Genomic DNA, 20,175 nt, shown 5'->3' on the forward strand with positions numbered 1-20,175 from the left:
TTGACAATTCAGGTCGACTTTGAGGCTGAAGGATTTACCTCACATATTGCAACAATATGGCTTCCCGCCTATGTGAGTCCGCATGTGATCTCTGAAATAGATTTTCTGGCTGAAGGATTTGCCACAGACATTGCAGGATTGTGGCTTATCGCCCGTGGGATTCCGCATGTGACGATTCAGATTAACTTTGGGGCTGAACGATTTACTACAGAGATTACACCAGTGTGGCTTCTCGCTTGTGTGAGTCCGCATGTGGAGTCTTAAATGGACTTTTTAGATGAAGGATTTGACACGGACATTACAGCAATGCGGCTTCTCGTCCGTGTGAGTGCGCATGTGAATTATTAAACGGACTTTCGGGCTGGAGGATTCGCCATAGGCACAGCATCATTGTGGCTAACACCCGTGTGATTGCGCATGTGGCGATTCACATTGATTTTGAGGCTGAAGGATTTTCCACAGATATTGCAAGAAAATGGCTTCTCGCCTGTGTGAGTCCGCATGTGATCGCTTAAATTGTTTTTCATGCTGAAAGATTTACCACAGAGATTGCAGGAAAATGACTTCTCGCCTGTGTGAGTCCGCATGTGATAACTTAAATGGTTTTTCTGTCTGAAGACTTTGCCACAGACATTGCAACAATGCGGCTTCTCACCTGTGTGAATGCGCATATGATCTCTCAAATAGATTTTCTGGCTGAAGGATTTGCCACAGACATTGCAACAATGCGGCTTCTCACCTGTGTGAATGCGCATATGATCTCTCAAATAGATTTTCTGGCTGAAGGATTTGCCACAGACATTGCAACAATGCGGCTTCTCACCTGTGTGAATGCGCATATGATCTCTCAAATAGATTTTCTGGCTGAAAGATTTACCACAGACATCGCAGCGATGCGGCTTTTGGCCCATGTGAGTCCGCATATGACATGTCAGGGTACCTTTGAGGCTAAACGATTTACTACAGACATTGCACAAGTGTGGCTTCTCGCCTGTGTGAGTTCGCATGTGATCTCCTAAATGGTTTTTCTGGATGAAGAATTTGCCACAGACATTGCACCAATGCGGCTTTTGGCCCGTGTGAATCCGCATGTGACGTGTCAGAGTACCTTTGAGGCTGTACGATTTACTACAGACATTGCACAAGTGTGGCTTCTCGCCTGTGTGAGTCCGCATGTGTTCTCCTAAATGGTATTTCTGGCTGAAGGATTTACCACAGACATCGCAGCAATGCGGCTTTTGGCCCGTGTGATTCCGCATGTGACGCGTCAGAACACATTTGACGCTGTACGATTTACTACAGACATTGCAAAAGTGTGGCTTCTCGCCTGTGTGAGTCCGCATGTGGAGTATTAAATGGACTTCCTCTCTGAAGGATTTGTCACAGACATTGCACCAATGTTTATTATCGCGCGTGTGTGTCCGCATGTGACGATTCAGATTGACTTTGTGGCTGAAGAATTCTCCACAGATATTGCACCTGAAATAAGTTCCTCCGTTATCCGGAGGTTGATGATCTGCGCAGCTCACCTCTTGTTTCGACCTACAGTGAAAAGATGAAAACGATGTTAAGAATTATATAACAGTCAACTCCGCTACAACTCTCACACTAAGGAAAAGCTACTGAACATTCCACTCACTGACATCACATGTTACTCATGAACATCACATTCCTGAGAGTAAACATCATGTGAGGTCAAATTCAGGGTGTAATAAATTTGAAAATCTGTCACTTGTTACGAGGACATATTGCGACCTTTCTCTCGAATGACATTATTATGCGCAAGAAACTCCTGACGATATAGGAATGCACGAGCTTGTAGCCCTCATCAGAAATGGTCCATTAAAAAAAGTACAAGGTCTTTAATCCGGTAAATATGTATGTATTTAAATCCGTATACGTCTGTCCTCCTAGATAAAGGACGGCATATGATTTGATCTTGTTCAACCACACTGCAGTTTGTGGCAGGCGAGTAATAATTTTGTAAAAGCCCTTTTTGCGATTGTTTCAAAGAATCTCAGTCTTGTAGATATTAATAAAGTCGAGAACATTGTTTGCCGACAGTCTGCAAGATCTGCTGAACCATGGCAAATCATTTATAAATATTATTTACTCTCCCGAAAATATACTTATTGTATTTGTACATTGTATTCATACCAGTGCAGCATTATAAAATATCAGTGTGGCAATTTCTAATTATATAGCTTTGATGTGCAATCAGATCCGACATACTGTAAATGAAGGACAGTAGGTTCATACAAGGAAGTTCGTACTACTACCATGTATTACATCAGTCTACGTTTTAAGTGGAGACTAAAAGCCCTATGCTTATAATGTTACTAGCTGATATACCCGTGCTTCGCTACGGGATTCTCAGAAATACTGACTTGGTGATTTTCTTAACTGAATTAAACATAGGTCATTACAAAAACGTAAGTAGGAATGTAGCGATTGAAAGCAATGTTATCATATAAAATACTCGATCAAATGAAAAACCGCACATTTTCTCACTTTCAACGAACAGTATTACGGTGCCGATCTAACAGTCCAAAGTTTCAGAGCTGGAATAACCAGGTCGCAGACTGCCGTGAACACTCCCCTCTCATTATTCCGTTAAATATGCACACTACTCATTCCAATCAGTGCCTCAGGAGAGATTGAATAGCTCGATTGCTATGATGAACCAGTGTGTTACGTACCAGTAATATCAGAAAATGTATGAACCAGAGGAATAGCATGCTAAAGAAGAAAGTTATTTAACTCCCCAGGTTCTTCCCGCCAATATACAGGCAGGCTGTTACACTCGGTACGACGAAGCGAGTTGGCCGTGCGGTAAGAGGCGCGCAAATGTGAGCCTGCATCCGGGAGATAGTGGATTCGAACCCCACTGCCAGCATCCCTGAATATGGTTTTCCGTGGTTTTCCATTTTCGCTCCAGTCACACCAGACTGTACCTTAATTAAAGCCTAGGCCGCTTCCTTCACACCCTTATTCCTTTCCTATCCCATCATCGCTACAAGACCTACCTGTGTCGGTGCAACGTAAAGCAAATTAAAAAACTTCGGTACGCTGCAGTAATCATATCTATCGGGGATGAGTGGAAACAGAAGACAAAAAGCACATCACAACAAACAATGGTCAATGTAATGTTATTGTTGATAAAGTTTCTGTGCTTTCTATATTGCAGGCCTTCACGTTAGTTATCTTTCGACTCTATGATATTAGGGCGTCTTAAAAATTATTTATATCGTAGACTGTAGTTCCTTATTCTCAGATCGTACATACCTATATTCACTAAATTCTGTTTACCCATTTTCTCGTGACTCGGCGCTGATATGGGCTTAGTAACAAAAAATCCAAATTCATGAATATCTCCGTGATTATATGCGGTACGGTAACAATGTGAGACATAAGTGATCGGAAATTTAATAACTTCTTACATAACTACTACTAACTTACGACATAACTAAAGTTATGTTAGTTATGTAGTATTCATCGATACGACCACTAATAACATAAATAACTTATTTTAGAATTACCTTTCATGCCTTCCCCGAAACTAACATTTCACTCAGTGCGAATACAATTATTGATGGCATAGATTATAGCGACTTATTCCCCGACTTTGTATACCAATTTTCGTTAAGATACGACCACAAATATAATAAATATGTCAGAATTAAATTTTAGGCCTTCCCCTAAACTACCATTTTCTCAGTGTGAATACAATTATGTATAACCTATATTGTAGCGACTTATTTCCCATCTCTGTCTACCGATTTCCATTAAGATACGACCACTAACAATATAAATATTTGAAAATTAAATTTTAGGCATTCCCTAAACTGCCATCACTCAGCGTGAATACAATTATTTATGGCCTAGATTATATCAACTTATTACCCCGACTTTGCATACCGATTTTCATTAAGATAGGAACACAAATACATAAATATTTGAGAATTAAATTTCAGGCCTTCCCCTAAACTACCATTTCACTCAGCGTGAATAAAATAAGTTATAGCCTAGATTAAAGCGGTTCATCACCCGATTTTACATTCCGATTTTCATTAAATTATCTTCAGCCGTTTCCTCGTGATGCGTGTACATACAGACAGACAGACAGACAGACATTACGGAAAAGTAAAAAATGCATTTCCTTGTTACTGTAGACATGACCGATACAAAAATACCATCCTTCTCAAATTCTGAGCAATGTACAGACAAAACTCTTATTATATATATATATATATATATATATATATATATATATATATATATATATATATATAGATATTCACCATACTGATGACCCATTTTCTCATAAATTATTTCAAGTAGAGACTTGAAATTTTTACTGAAGGTTATTGAGTACCCATAATGTACACTGATCTACACTCAATACGACAGCTTAGTTCATCAGTTGTAATCGAGCTAGCGAAGCGAGAGGTTGTATTGTGCAGTGAGTGCTGAGTGAGAAGTATGAATATTGCTTTAGAGCAATATCGCGCGGCCATAGGTCGATGGCACGGGCGAGTGAAGTGTGTGTGTACGCCAAGTGATAAGGTGCATTTACGAAAATCTGGGCTTGAGGGAACTATGATGGTAGCAGCAGTGGTGGCAATTCTTCTGATAATAGGAGGCATAGAAATGAACCCTAGACCAACGGGTTCATTGAGCTGGGAGGACATAGATAAGATTAGGGAAATAGTCAGAGATGCTTGCCAGTGTGAGCAAACGAGGGAGTTAATTCGCGAGCTGAGAAATGACATGACAGAAATGAAAGACTGTATAAAAGAAGAGAGAATAATTATGACAGAAAAGGTGGTGGAAAACTCTAGGGAAATAGAATTATTGAAGTCGAATATGAAGGAGATTGAAGGAGAAACTGATAAATTAAAGTGGCAACTGAAAATGACTATCCAGGACGCAAAGAGGAAAAATATTTTCATATACGGCATTCCAGAGAAGGAAAAGGAGGATTCGAATGATCTAACGAAAGTGTTGGATATTATAAATAACCATATCAAGATAAATTGTAAAGAAGAAGATATTGATGAAATATATAGGCTGGGGAGAGTCAAAGGGAAAAGACCTATTAAGGTTAAGTTGATTTCTGCTTTGAAGGCGAACAAAATTATCCTCAATGGGAAGAACTTGAAAGAAGAAAGGATTTGGGTAAGAAGAGATATGGATAAAGAGACAATCATGGAACAGAGAGTCTTGCGATTTCACCTAGTAAAAGCTAGGGACTATGGACTAAAAGCATACATAAGAGGCAAACGTCTTATAGTAGGTGACAGTAACTGGCCGCGTATCTGGTCAATTGCACAGCTACGAGAAATGGATAGACAGTTGAGTTCATCACACCAGGAAGTGCAACGGCCTGTAGAGGAAGGAATGTGTCAGTCAGCTGCCTGCACAGTGGCTGATAACGTACAATCTGATGACAACAGCGATCTGCATACTCTACAGAGGAACAGAAGACGGCAGAGGGACGAACACCTAGTGGAGGAGGATGGACAAACAGCTGACAGTTGAGTCGACACGAATCCAGGAAGTAGCGGCACACCTGATGACAGAACCAAGACTCTGGCTGGGAAAGATCTTCCAGCGGAGTTAAATAACAGTGGGAGGAACGACGAGGCGACCCGGATGTCAACAGCGGCGCCGCGTGGAGGAGCTGAGGATACATTCAGGCGTAGGTCAGTGAGTCTAAAAGACTTTTTTCAGAAGAAGGGGATGGGTTCAGGTAGTAGATTAAAACTCACAGAAGAACTATCTGAGAAGGACGTTATTTGCTCTCCGGAGGAAAGTATAATGGAAGTGGAAAGATCTAGAATAACTAGAAGTAAGTCAGGGAGTTTAGAACATAGAAGTAAAAAATAACTAGAGTTAAAGGTATCATGTGTTAACATTGAAGGAGTATGGAGCAAAATAGGTAACGAAGACTTTAAAGAGCTACAAGAAGAAATGAACATCCTTGGGCTTGTAGAAACTTGGGCTGATTACAAGAAAGACTTAAAGATAGAAGGGTGTATCGTATGGAGTCAATATGGATCAAGGAGATCCAATAGAGGAAGGATATCGGGCGGAATTAAAGTGGTTATCAAAAACAACTTAAAAGATAGAATACAGCGGTTAGAATCTGAGTTTAAGGAATTAATCTGGATAAGAATATTAGATAGGGTTAATTGGAGGAATGAAATATGTATAGCTTTTATATATAATCCATCTTTGAGCTCTCCATTTGCGCAGAATGATTTTTTTGAGAATTTAGCGACAGAAATCAGACGAATGAGAAGTACGTATGATCAGGCAAGCATTATTATTATTATGGGCGATCTTAACGCGAGGATAGGGGACAAGAAACCAGTTTATAGTCAACTTGTGGACGGGGTATTACTAGTTAATAGAAATAGCCAGGATAAAGAATGTAACAGAAATGGAGAAAAACTACTAGAGTTATGCGCGGTAGAGGAGCTTGGAGATGAGAGTGGAAAACTAACCTATATAGTAGAAAATGGGGGTAGTACTATTGACCTAGTTGTATGCTGTAGGGATAGTTTGCAAATTATCAAAGAGATAAGCATTAAGGATTGGGCAGAGGCAAATCATATGCCAGTATCTATAAAATTAATTATTCAAGAGATAGGAGCGCAAGAGATCGTTTACGATAGCGTACAGGAGAGGAAAATAGCTAGGTATCGTTGGAGAGAAGAATTAGGAAATGAGAATGGAAAACTAACCTATATAGTAGAAAATGGGGGTAGTACTATTGACCTAGTTGTATGCTGTAGGGATAGTTTGCAAATTATCAAAGAGATAAGCATTAAGGCTTGGGCAGAGGCAAATCATATGCCAGTATCTATAAAATTAATTATTCAAGAGATAGGAGAGCAAGAGATCGTTTACGATAGCGTACAGGAGAGGAAAATAGCTAGGTATCGTTGGAGAGAAGAATTAGGAAATGAATTCAGAGAGTACTTCAATGGAGAAAATTTTGAGATTTGGAAAATAGGTATTGTAAAATTGATAGAAGAGAATAGAGTGGAGGAAGCCCTAACCAGGATAGAAAATTTAATAGGAATGGCAGGAAAAGGTATGAGGCAAAATCTAAGTAAAACGCAAATAAGAGGTGGATGGTATAATACAGAATGTGTAAAGAAAAAGTCACAAGTTATGAAGGCACTTAGGTTATACAGGGTGGATGGTGGTCAAGTAGCTAAAAACGAATTTTGTAAAAAAAGGAAAGAATACAGAGAATTGTTAAGAAAGACGAAGTTGGAATGGCAACAAAAGTTGGCTGCAGATATAAATAAAAAGTGCAAGGACAATGGCAGTAGGAAAGTATGGGATAAAATAAATCAAATAACCAAGAAGAAGTCGGGCTCTGGGGGGACCAATATAAGTTATAGTACATGGGTCCAGTATTTCGAGAAATTATTGAATAAAAAAAAGAAGACAGCTTAGTTGGGAAATGTGTTTCAATTTTTTTACAAATGACCTTTTTTTCAAAATTTTGGAACGTTTATTAACAAAACTCTCAAGATATAAATGCAATTGCACTAACAAATGTTACTTACCTATATCTGAAGACTCCAAGTGTCTATCTGTTATCGTTTCTGAGATAATAGGTTATTTGTACAAGAAAAACATATGATTATTATAATAAATGTTTATGCAATTACTAGAAGCACCCTGGTCCACAGTCTGGATCCTGTTCCTTATCTTCCACACCAAGTTTCTTCTTTCTCTCTAATCTTTCTTGATCATGTTTTGAGCTGCAGTTCCTGCCTTTTTTATCCGTGATCGAAACATCTGAGAGTATCCTGACACCAAGTTCCTGTAGGACCCTCAGCCTTCCAACATTGCCACCATTAAATTTTACTACTGCATCCCATACACCCAAATGTAATGTTTTCTTCCCAACAAAAACATTTTTAGGAAAACGAAACCACACAAAATTGTTAAATGACATGTAGGGATTCTGAGTCTTCCCATGTAAGCACTTCCTTAACAGTTCCGTTGCTGCCAGATCACGGTATATTGGCTTTATTGCTTCCATAACAGCTTCTGGCAATGCATTCTGGTCGTGGTAAGTGTCAGCAGTTCCAGCTGCCTCAGCTCTCCTATATTTGCACCAGGTTTCTGGAGGAGAAGGGCACAGATGGTGAACTAATTTCTCATTAGAAGAACCCTTATGAAAATACGTGGCCCAAACTGCTCTTCTCATAGCCTGTAAAAACATTGCTATTCTCTCTGACTACTTTGCCGTAGTAGTTTTGTAGTTCATCTTCTCAGTGAGCCTTCCAGAATGTTTTTTGGTTGTACCATCTGACACCTTTTTGTCCACATATTGTGCTTTCAGTTTGCGAAGATGTGTCCCCATTCTCTTTTGGAAGTAGCCTACACATTCCAACATAGTAATAACAGTATCACCACAGCACTTTGTCTTAGAGTCTCCATGTCCCAGGTATTGGACACAGCGAGCCCCTCGAGCTTGTTCAGAGCAATTGAAAATAGCTTTTACTGCAGCTGTCAACAGGCCCCTGCTTGTACCTTCATAGTTTTGTTTACTAGCTGATTGATGGACAGCTTTTTTGTCACCACTGCAATAGAATATACGAATCTAAGTAACTTATGAATATTTCACACCACAACTAAGTAATACTGAAAGTAAAAATACTGGGATAATGCACACTCTTTACGATAAATATAAACAAATGTCCTGCATTATTATTTTGGCAATCCTGCCAACCTAAAATAAATGAATATACCATGTCATCTGTTTTGGCAATCGTGCCAAACTAAAACAAATGAATATGCCACGTCCTTACACATAAAATAATTTCTGAGACAAGCTTTAGAAGAAAGTGTTGCGGTATGTAAGCCATATTTCTTATATTACTTTAAACATATTTAGGACCATCATAATTTAACAAATGATGCACCAAAATGAGCAGAAAAGACCCCGCTACAACTTGAGGCAAATAAAAGTCATATTTTCATCAAAAGGGATTTCAATTTCCCCTTAATTGCTGTCTTTAACAGAGGCCATTGGCAATCTAGAAACAACTATTCCTGATGAATTCCTGATGAAATGCTCAGAAAGCTGAAAGATAACGTGCAGATGATGGCTCTTTCCCCAACCCCGGTGCTTTCATTTCACCTACAGATACTGCTGTCATAGATATTATGATGGCGACAAAGAATATGGCTCAGGTTGTAGCGTTTTATTACAATGTTCTGATATCCTGGAATATTTGAACGCAAATGCAAGCAATCATGTCCTTAAATATTCTTACGAGTGTTCCTTTAACACTACACCTAAAAGGAGCATGAAAATCAAAACTTGAGCCAGAATTCGAGATGACACGACATTGAATTGCACGTAGGGGATACTGCTGCTATATATCAGACGTAAGGCTTTTCAGGTGTTTGCTCTGACGAGTCTAGTGTCAGACCTAAGACGAAACGCTGGTTAATAGAGCAAACGCCAGAAAAGCCTTACATCTGATATGTTTTTGACAAGCTCTATTGGTGAAAAATATCTAATTCCCTCCATGGGAATTTAGAATTTTCCATACTGCTGTTATGTAACGGAAAGAATGAATTTCATTTTATTTCAATAACTTCATGGACCAAGTGTTATTTTTAGTAGAATGATAACATCGCTGAATAGCATCCAAATCTATACCTGTGTCCTCCCCGCAGGGTGGTTCTATATATCCTAGGAAAGAAGAGAGAGAAATACAAATATCTTGGCTAAATGTGACATCTGCCTGCAACAGGCACATGGGAAAAGTCGATCACACAGGACAAAATGCATCGTAACGTGAAGTGGGACTTCCCAATTCATGCTGTATGCACTGAATTCACATCTACCAGAGGAATGCATGACTTCCTCACAAGCAAAGTACTGGGAGGCTCGACTATTTGTTGTTATTGCACTCTTAGGAGAAAATAAGTGGACAAACAAAAAAGAGGGCAATGATTCCAGACGAGACAGGCTAGACCACTTGATCATCACACAATATATTGATATGGCCACCACAAGACAACACGTGGCAGAAAATACGACACTGGTTTGTATGTCACACGTTTTGTGTCATATCACAGCAAGGAAAAGGTGCATTACTGTGCGGCAATTCTTCTTTACGTGATTACGTTACAAGTGTTTTATCAGGTTCTCAATTAGTTTTTTCAGTAAAATGGTATTTCATTTTGTATTGATGAATATCCTCCACGAACCTTGTGCATTAATAATAATAATCGTATGGCCTCAGCTACCGTTTGCAGACATTTCGATTTGACGCCATCCGGCTGTCTGCTCGTCAATTTCGACGTTCCGGTTTACACTGTCTGCCATCTAGCGGACCTAGAGTAAACCGGATCTCTCTTGGACGTCTATGGCTGAGATTTAATTAATTTTGTCGGGTAAATACCAAATATATCACCAGAGATCTTTTACATGCCGACATCGTACGACATGGAGTGTCGAATGGACTTTTTTCCGCCCTTCAAAAATCCGACTACCTCTGCCGGGTTTGAACCCGCTATCTTGGGATCCGGAGGCCGACACTCTACCACGGACCCACAGAGGCAACTACCTTGTGCATTGCAATAACACATGGCTAGTCGCAGGTAACGGATACGGGTTCCCAATCGGCCTGTCGGTAGTCTTGAGCGAAATAAACTGTATTTGCTCTCGTAGACCGAACACACACAAAGTTCTTAATGACAACTTTGGCGGAGATGGAGACGTTCAGTACGGAGCGGTTCGCAGACGAGGTACTCTTCCTTCTTCGAAGTTAATACAGAAACGAGCGTAGCGTTCCTTCTCTAGAGGAGGGCTGCAAAAGGCGTCTGTTCATGTCCGGAGAGGCGTAACTACCTGCTGTCTTGAGCTCTAAAACTCTTCATAATAAGCCGGCCGTCATATAACGGAATAATGGAAATACGTGTCATGGAATCGGAACCAAGCCTAGGGCGTCCCCTGGAAGGGCTAAACAAGCGAGAACCCCCATTTGTATCGCATCACTGAACTACGTCTGGACGAAGTAGCACTTGACAGAATGCATATAGGCATCTGCAGGTGCAGGAAAAAAGATGGAGTGGAGAAAAGTCATGCGAAATGGGGTGCAGATACTAAATGATGTACAACGGAAACTGAAGAACAACTAATTTTGTTGGCATTGTTTTATCAGCAAAATTTAGACTGTTTAGTCTCTGAGGTGCAAATGTATGACAATCGCTTTATGTAACATGTCTACGTTCGGGATAGAAGGAAAATCCCATTTTTCAGTGCAACGCTCCACAAACTGGCCTGGGCACGGAAAGCAAAGGTGCCTTCTGGGCAGTGCTTGACAAGAATACCGTTGTTGCCTGCGATCTGAATGGACGTCAGACGGAGGAAACAAGAGCACAGAGCTCACTGCGGTCAGAAGAGCGATGACCACGACCAACGAATTCCCGATAATGCACAAACTAAAGAGCGTGATACTCATCTAGGCAATTGCTGCAGTGGCTAACATCCGACTCACAATGTATAATCTCAGAGATGTCGCAGACAAATTCACAGGAAATGGACCAAAATGGATCGAATTGTGGCACCTAAAGGAGGCTGACGTTGCAAAAATTACACTGCCACCAATCACCACAGTTGAAGTAGGCCGGGCTAAACTGTAAGACGCTGCACGCCCTATTCTTGGAACAACTAACTGAGGGCGACGACGACGGATTGGCAATGACACGTGGCTTCGGAATTACAATGTTCAGGATGCATTAACGTGGAAGGAACAGCTGTTCGACAAGTTTCTAGTTCATTGGAATGCCTACAAAGCAGCCAGTAGTATGCAGGTCTACATGTGAAACTAGACATGCGCGAATACGAGCGGGATATTTAACAGCTAGTCAAATCGAGGCATCATGAAACGGAACAAATCAAACATTTTTACAGCATCAATAAGGGAACAGACGATTTGCCATTCGACTGGCGGGAAGCGCGAGAACGCTGGCGGAACTACTTCGACAAAGTTTCAATCTTGGGATTTCCGTATCTACCAGTACCAATCACATCCGCTCAAAAATAAGGGAAACCCTGTCGATTTTTATAATTACCGCCATATCACACTTCTGAGCTACGCAATGACAGTTTTCGAACAAATCCTCAATAATAGGATTAGCGATTTAGCCAAAATTACAAAGAGCCAATCGGAGCAAATCACACCGCACGGCTGTTAGCTGAGAGACACTGTGAAAAGAATAAGAGGCTTCATCTCGACATTCTGGACCTTAAGAGAGCCTTCCATTGGGTACCTCGTGACCTTATCTGGTCAGCGCTACAAGAACGTGGCATTCCAGAGCACCTTGCAGAGAGGGTGCAATTGCTCTACGTAGAATGAAGCAGTTATGTCCAAGCTGCCGCAGGGGCATCTGATGACTTTCGCATAACTCTAGGAGTCCACCAAGGCCGTGTTGCATTACCACTGCTGTACATTCTTGTGATGGAAAACATTATATCAGACCTGCACAAGCAAATGCCACGGACACTTCTCTATGCTTATGTCATTTTGGCTGCAGAGAATAAGCTTGATCTGCAGCGCCAAACAGAAGGTTGGAACAATCGACTAGCGCAATATGTCCCGCGCCTCAACAAAAAGAAGGCAGAATGCATGACAATACATCGTCGAGAAGTTGGAACCATGCATGTTCACGGTGAAGATATAGCACGAGTGGTGAAATTTAAGTATCTTGGCTCCACAATCTCTGATGAATTCAACTTAAGATATACAAAGCCTGGCTGATGTGGAGAATGACAAAGGGCACCCTTGCGACAGTCGGATGAAGAACAATCTTAAATCGACCGAAGTGTTATCTGTCCTCTCGTGTTCCAGCTACCAAGGAGGTAGAACGACAATTAAGCGTCATGGATACGAAGATGTTTAAGTGGAAGGCTAGAATAACTAGAGTGGATCGCATTTCAAATAATGTTATTAGCAAATGTCTTGGCATTGCACAGATCCAGAAGAAAATTGAGGAAAGGCGTGTGCGCTGATTTGGGCAATTGTTGCGTGCATAGGGTAATATATTGTGAGAGTCAGTATATACACAGGAAGTAAGCGGAAAGAGGCGCAAGGGACGAACTAGACAGCAAAGCAGAGATACAGTGCACAGCGACCCGAAATCTGCGAAAGTACATACAGACATGGTCCGAGACCGATCTAACTGGAAAAAACGTACCACAACACGACGCAGGACTAACACTAAAGAAGTAGAATAACAAGAAGCAGATTGATGGATATTCTATTGTGAAAAATCGGATACAATGTATATGTTACACATTGTAGCATTCCACTTAATAAGTTCCAATTCTCACCCCTAAAGCCTTATGTCCAATCTCTATAAATGACTTAATTTCACAAAATACTGTTTGAATGATAGAACGCTTTTGGATTTCGTGTTTAAGTGACTGCACTAAATGTATTTTATACAAAAATATATAACTCAACCAAATAAAAAATTCAGTATTATCTGTATTAATCGGGAGTGACAGTTTGTATATCCAGCGAAATGGTATGGGTACCAACAAGAGTGTCTGAATGGAATTTCACAATTCATGTTTCTGCTTACATCCGTTAAAGATAGCAGATGATCAGATCAGTCAATTTATTTTCACCCTGATCAAGTCTATAAATATGAAAACGATGGAGGAGTGGCACAAAGTGTTCAGCTCAAGGCCATTTGCTCCTACACAAACGGAAGTTAACCTCTTCACTAATTATTTATCTCGTGGCGATGTGTCTCTTCACAAATGGAAGTTAACCTCATCACTAACTGGTAAGCTCAGGAATATGTGTCCTTCCACAAGTCAGCAATTAGGAAATTTCATGAATCTTAAAACCTGTTCTTATGTAATTCAGTTCCAAACTGACATGGCAAACCTCTTAGACATTTTGAAAGAAATCATTGCTGCATGATATTTGTAAACTGCTGAAATGACAGTCCGGATAACACAGCGCCAGAGGTGAGATATAAAATAATACACAAAAGGCGTGTCACTTTGCTGGTTCGAGAGTGCCCCTGCACAAGATACGTTTAAGAACAAAGCTAAATTAAACTCCATTCAAAAATAGTAATATTCATTTTGTGTGTGAAAAGTATTCATAAGCAATATTTTTATTGGTGGCCATATTACAAAATTGTTCTCTAACGTGACCCATTGTGTCCTGTAACACAAGAATTACAAAGAAACAGCAGAATTTCAACCTAGAAGAGATGACGTATTTTGCGTTCTTTAGTTGTATGCATGGTTCTACTCTGACTAATGAGAGAGTGTAAGCTGATACAGGGCATTTCTGAGGACTGAAATGAATATTTCTTGCCACTAGTTGTGAATGTACAGAAGGAACAATTCAAAGCATCACATAACACATGAGAGGACTCTAATCACTAACAAAATCAAATAAACCGTTCGTAGTTTCCATCAATCAGGTTTGAAGTCAAATATTAGGCTATGACTAGGCATTCCAGAACGTGCTCATACAAGAGTGAAGCTAAGAGCACAAACTCGACCTTATACAATGGTTCCCCAGGGATTATCAAAGATCATTCTACACAGTAACCAAGAAAGGTGTGACAGCCAAAAATGAATTAGCAAGTAGTCCAATGGCACAACTACAGTTCAAAAACACTACTGCATTAAAAATTTTAAAACAGGATACACACTAGCAATACTCTGTTATGTCACTGATAAAAATAACAATTCGGAAATAATATTCTATGATTACATCATTATTTAACTACTCCTGCCAGATAATAAATTCACCTACTTGAAGAATTCTGGAATGTTCTTTAGGCAACCTGCACAAATTTAAAACTTCTCTTCTAGTTATTAGTTTATAATAACTGTGTAAATACGTTTGCAAACAACAAAGTACAAGCACATGACTGACAATGAGTACTGAAGTGAAAAGTGGGAAATGGCGGCAATCAGCAAGAGTGACCACAACACTGGAACAAGTGGTGAAATTACTTAACACAAAATAGAACCGGAAAGATCATAAAAGAGGAATCTAACCAAATAAATAATTCGAAAACTGACAATATTTGAGTTATAACACTATTGAACTGATTAATGAAACTAAATTACATTAGTCCGAAATTATTACATTGTTTACAATGTACATAAAAACATTTCAATTTGTGGATTTAGTTTATAATCTACAAACATGCATTTTTCTGTGTGTCACTGTTGATACATACGTAAAAAATTACTGAGAATATCTGGAGGCAATAGTGGCAGATGGCATTTCAGATGATAAGCATGTGATGAACAAATGAAGCAGTGACAGTGAAAGAAAGAATACATTTTTCACAGTTGCTTAGAGGTATTGTTTTTCTGCTAGTTGCTTTACGTCATGCTGACACAAAAATATCTAGTTCTAGAGATTTTTTGTACATATATATTCAACAAAACTACATGAAGGAACAAAAAATTTGATCTCAAAATTTCTTAATATTTCAGATATTTTTTTTTTGCTAGTTGCTTTACGTCGCACCAACACAGATAGGTCTTATGGCGACGATGGGACAGGAAAGGGCTAGGAGTGGGAAGGAAGCGGCCGTGGCCTTAATTAAGGTACAGCCCCAGCATTTGCCTGGTGTGAAAATGGGAAACCACGGAAAACCATTTTCAGAGCTGCCGACAGTGGGGTTCGAACCTACTATCTCCCGAATACTGGATACTGCCCGCACTTAAGCGACTGCAGCTATCGAGCTCGGTGTCAGATAATTTTAACAAATAGAATTTTAAGATATAAGTATTTTAAATGTAACTTTGTAAAGACAAGATTAAACTGATAAAAATGGTAAGTTTCAAAGATAAAACAACCACTGCTCAACACAACTGGGAATAGGTACAACATATTCCATATTGTATAGGGTTTGTGTGTACGTACCTTGTTTCTTCTTTGATGTATGCCAGCAGCTGATCATCAGTATATTGTTCTATGAATATTTCCTTCTTAATATCTTCGGACTGCTATAAATAAGAAGAGTAGAATAAAGAAGTAAAGGAATAAAAAAAGAGTATATAGTCCTAAACAAGAATCGGGTGAGAATATAAATTTCATATTGGCAAAATAAGAGTATAATTAATTTATCTCCCAATTTAAAATATAAACATTTAAGAATGGAAAGTAACAATCAAATTAAAATCACATTATTTGGAAAAGAGGTGTCTACCTCGGTGGCAAATGGCACACTAAACTGCATTATTATCAAGCACTAAATTTTAAATTGACAAGAAAAGAAGATATTTTCCTAAAATACAGTGTTATACAATTTACACTAACAATTTTTTTATTAATTACAAAGCTCATATTTCATAAATTTATATCATTTAAAAAATTCTACTCATAACATCTTCTGCACATACAAATATAATCAACTCATATACAGTACGTGGAATGACTTAAAATAATACTATACAACTGCTACAAGATTAAAATTTACAATGGATTTATTTATTTATTTATTTATTTATTTATTTATTTATTTATTTATTTATTTATTTATTTATTTATTTATTTATTTATTTATTACCATTTTTGGAACCTAACTAGCATAACGACCTGCTACGTCATAACCAGAGCCACTGCTTTTCAGATAAGTGATAAGAGAAATAAGAACATGAAAAGTACGTAGAATAGTATAGCAGTAGACAAGGTAGCGATAGAAGGGAGGAACATGAAAGGATAAATATAATCTCCAAATCCTTACCCAACACCATGCTCTTTCTCTTTCTGCTGATCCCTATTTCCAAACTGACTACCTATTATCCTTATCCTCTTATATTCACGTTCCCCTGTTCCCATCATTCTATACATGAATTAACTTGTCATCTCTTTGTTACTTTCCATGCTCCTACATCTATATAATTAAAGTTCGTTTGTTTTGCCGATTTTTCAGATAATTATCCGTTTGTCTGTTCCACTATAACGGTGAGACGGCTTTATAGAATTTGACCAAACGTCATTTTTAGTGTATACTCATCCCGGGGTAGCTTTTTATATGCATATCATTTTAAAATCTTTAAATAGATGGAGGATTTATAGGAAAACCAAAACGGTTTTCCTCCATTTTCTCTTACATTATTGATTTCCTGTAAACTCCGTGGACTGTATGTGAAACGTCTCTTCATTATAAACAACTTTTGTTATGTTCATAATTTATCTTACTCTTCAAATGACGGGAAGATTTACTATTTTCTGCGGGTATCATGCTCTGTAATGAGTGACCGACAGACCGACAACGATTCTACAGGTTACCATGGCAACGTCTCTGACTGCTTGCCAGCAGGGAAGTGCCGTATTGCCATTTTCGTCATCATTCCTGTAAATTCGTGGTTGTTCCTTTGGTAGAAAACAAGAGAGACATCAATCGGCAATTCTGCGGGATATTGGCGGAATATCGTTTGAGTTTATAACCGTCCTCGAATAGCTTAAGTAATGACAGAAATATCGATCATCCTTCTCTGTACATCACATTAAGACAATCAATCAATCAATCAATCAATCAATCAATCAATCAATCAATCAATCAATCAATCAATCAATCAATCAATCAACCATAAAATTGATCAATCACCATTGATCAGCATTTAGGGCTGTCAATCAGGTGGAAGATTGATTCTCAGTTGTTTATGTAGAAGAAGGTTGTTGAAATTCATGAAACAACTCCTTTAGTAAATTATTTCTATCATTAAATCATCTTTGTATAAGCAAACATTTGCCAATGTATGTCCTTTTGAATTCCAATGCATCTCTCCAATGACATCTCAGAATATACTGCTTAGTCGAACAGCTTGTCTCCTTTCCCCAAGTCTTCCCAGCCCAAACTTTGCAACATCTGTGTAACACAAATATTTTGTGTGAAATCACCCACAAGAAATTGAATTGTTTCTGTAGATTATTTCCTGTTCTCTAATGAAGTAATTCTGGTGACGGTCTCATACTCTAATTGTGGCATTGCTGGAGATTTATATGTCCTATCCTTTAAAACCCCTAAATGAACTCATAATCATATTAAGAGATCCGAAAATTTTATTTTGAATTCTGTTTATGTGATTATCACAATGGAGTTCTATCTTTATTATGAATACCTAGGGACTTACAGAGATCCCCATGAGGAACATTCACCCCTTCAACAAAATATTATAATTAAAATAATTAAAACAGAGAGGACTCTCTTCATTTGTGAAACACACAACCTGACCTTTCGCCCTGTTTACCATCATACCATTGCCCGATATCCATCTCACAATATTGTCAAGGTCTTTTGCAGTCACTCACAATGAAGCGCCTTGAAGAATGCCATCTTCAATATAGTGATTGCAACAACTAGAGATGTCTCTACCAAGAAAAACTTGCATTATGCCCTCTAGTGTGAAGACGAACTATTAAACTCCTAAAGACATTCTTTATTTTGAGTTTACTACACTGAGTTGATTGTTTCTTGTGTGTCAAGATTGTCAAAACTTAAAATACGCCCCACCAACCTCAAAACTGAGCAATAGGAAATTTTGAATATGTATTTTTTCACCAGTAACAATCATCTTCTACCTATTTAATTAGCCAACAGGAACCGTCTTGTATACATTTGATTATCAAATAAAATTTGCAGGTGTGACGGGCGTTAGCCCAGAGTTCACCAGAACCATCCCCTTGGGTATAAAAGCTGGCACTTTTTCAAGCTCTCTTGTCCTACTGATCGTCAAGTTTACTGAGTGTGTGCTAATTGAGGAGGCGGAGGCGTCTCGCCCTTCATCGAACTTTACAGCAGATTAAGATAATGGCAGCTATTTAATATCTATGTGATAGCCTCTGAAAGCTAGCTCAAGGGGAAGGTTTCCCATCTCTAATAATGTAACCATACATTTCCAATAATCAAAAATGTAGATTTCCACTATGAATTTCAAACCATCCGAAAATCACTTAGCTTAAATTCGGGAAGAGAGAGTATGAAACCCTCCCGAGTTCTCTATCAACTTGACTTCGAGGAGACTATGATTTTGTAACCGTTTTCTATCTGGAACTAAAAATTTCTCCCTCTAGTCACCTCAGTAGTATAGGATTAATGAGCCCTACTAGGGTTTTAAGCTTCTAAATGTAAGTTCCAAGGAGTTCAAGTGTCCGCCTGGGCATCATTTTCATTTTTGGGCCAGTAACTTTAACCTGTGGTTTTTCCCACACAAAGGCCCGGTAGAATGAGTTTTCGATACTCCTGTAAAATTCAACCATTTATGTTAAGTGGATGGAGCCACAGTGCTCCAAAACATTTGTAAAATTGGGAGCTTAAAGCTCAGATGATTGACACATTTTGTTGATTTTCTAACTTCCCCTCCTTGTATCTAAGCTAACGTGCTAGTTATGTACCTGAAATCTTGTTCTGTCGCTGATTCACGTTTTTGTTAAAATTGGACATTTGAAAAAATAAGAAAACAGCCAAAAGGAAATATAACCTTGATTTTAAAGCTTTTAATTAATCTTATGATTGACGGAGATAGACCCATTCATGCCTGCACCTTTTTCACCCCTCTGTTCCACGCAAACAAGTGCTAGCAGAGCGTGGTTGAATGGGTCTAGATAAAGCCAATTTTGACGGCTACTAATAGAAATGTACATAGAACTCTAAAAATGTTCTTGGTTACTGGAAATTTTCAAAATTCCTATCATTTTCTATCAACATGTCTGGTCCTCGAGTAGTCCTTGCAAGCGGGTATTTGCGCAAGGAGGTATTGATGTATGAACTTCTAATTGGGAAGGTCCAGTCTGGAGGCACGGTTGAGGTAGATATTGCCAAACTTAAGGAATCCTTAGTACTTCCTATTTGTTTCCCGGTATTTGGGGGGAAAAAAGAGATTGATGAGGCTCTATCCACTATCACGGATAATACCACCGAGCTAGTTTCTGTATTTAGTGTTTTTGAAGTAAGCGGTACTTCTGGTCATCAACTTAAAGGAGTTCAGGCTAGACTGTTTCACTTCTATAATAGGGTTAGAGATCTATTTTCTCTGAAATTGAAGGATGATCATGCTAAGGAGGCGAGTAATCTAGTGGAACACTTGTTTGAAATGTCGAATAGAGTTAGTCAATTGTTGTCCGGGGAAGC

The 20,175-nt window shown here is 38.8% G+C and overlaps 1 protein-coding gene across 5 annotated transcripts in view; it reads right to left on the minus strand.

Annotated features, from left to right (window-relative positions):
- Positions 1 to 294: 294 nt before the first annotated feature.
- Positions 295 to 20,175, minus strand: part of LOC136881893 (zinc finger protein 83-like) — an 82,064-nt gene continuing 62,183 nt past the window's right edge. For 4 of the 5 annotated variants that reach the window (XM_068229460.1, XM_068229455.1, XM_068229456.1 and 1 more), the window contains 2 exons: positions 15,963 to 16,045; positions 295 to 1,542 (listed from right to left, as the gene is read on the minus strand). In XM_068229460.1, the coding sequence (XP_068085561.1) occupies positions 345 to 1,542; positions 15,963 to 16,045 (1,281 nt within the window). In that variant the 3' untranslated portion in view covers positions 295 to 344. The remainder of the gene's footprint in view (positions 1,543 to 15,962; positions 16,046 to 20,175) is intronic. The other variant, XM_068229459.1, reaches the window with a different exon arrangement.

The sequence above is a fragment of the Anabrus simplex genome, chromosome 10 (assembly GCF_040414725.1).
Source record: "Anabrus simplex isolate iqAnaSimp1 chromosome 10, ASM4041472v1, whole genome shotgun sequence".
Lineage (NCBI taxonomy): Eukaryota > Metazoa > Arthropoda > Insecta > Orthoptera > Tettigoniidae > Anabrus > Anabrus simplex.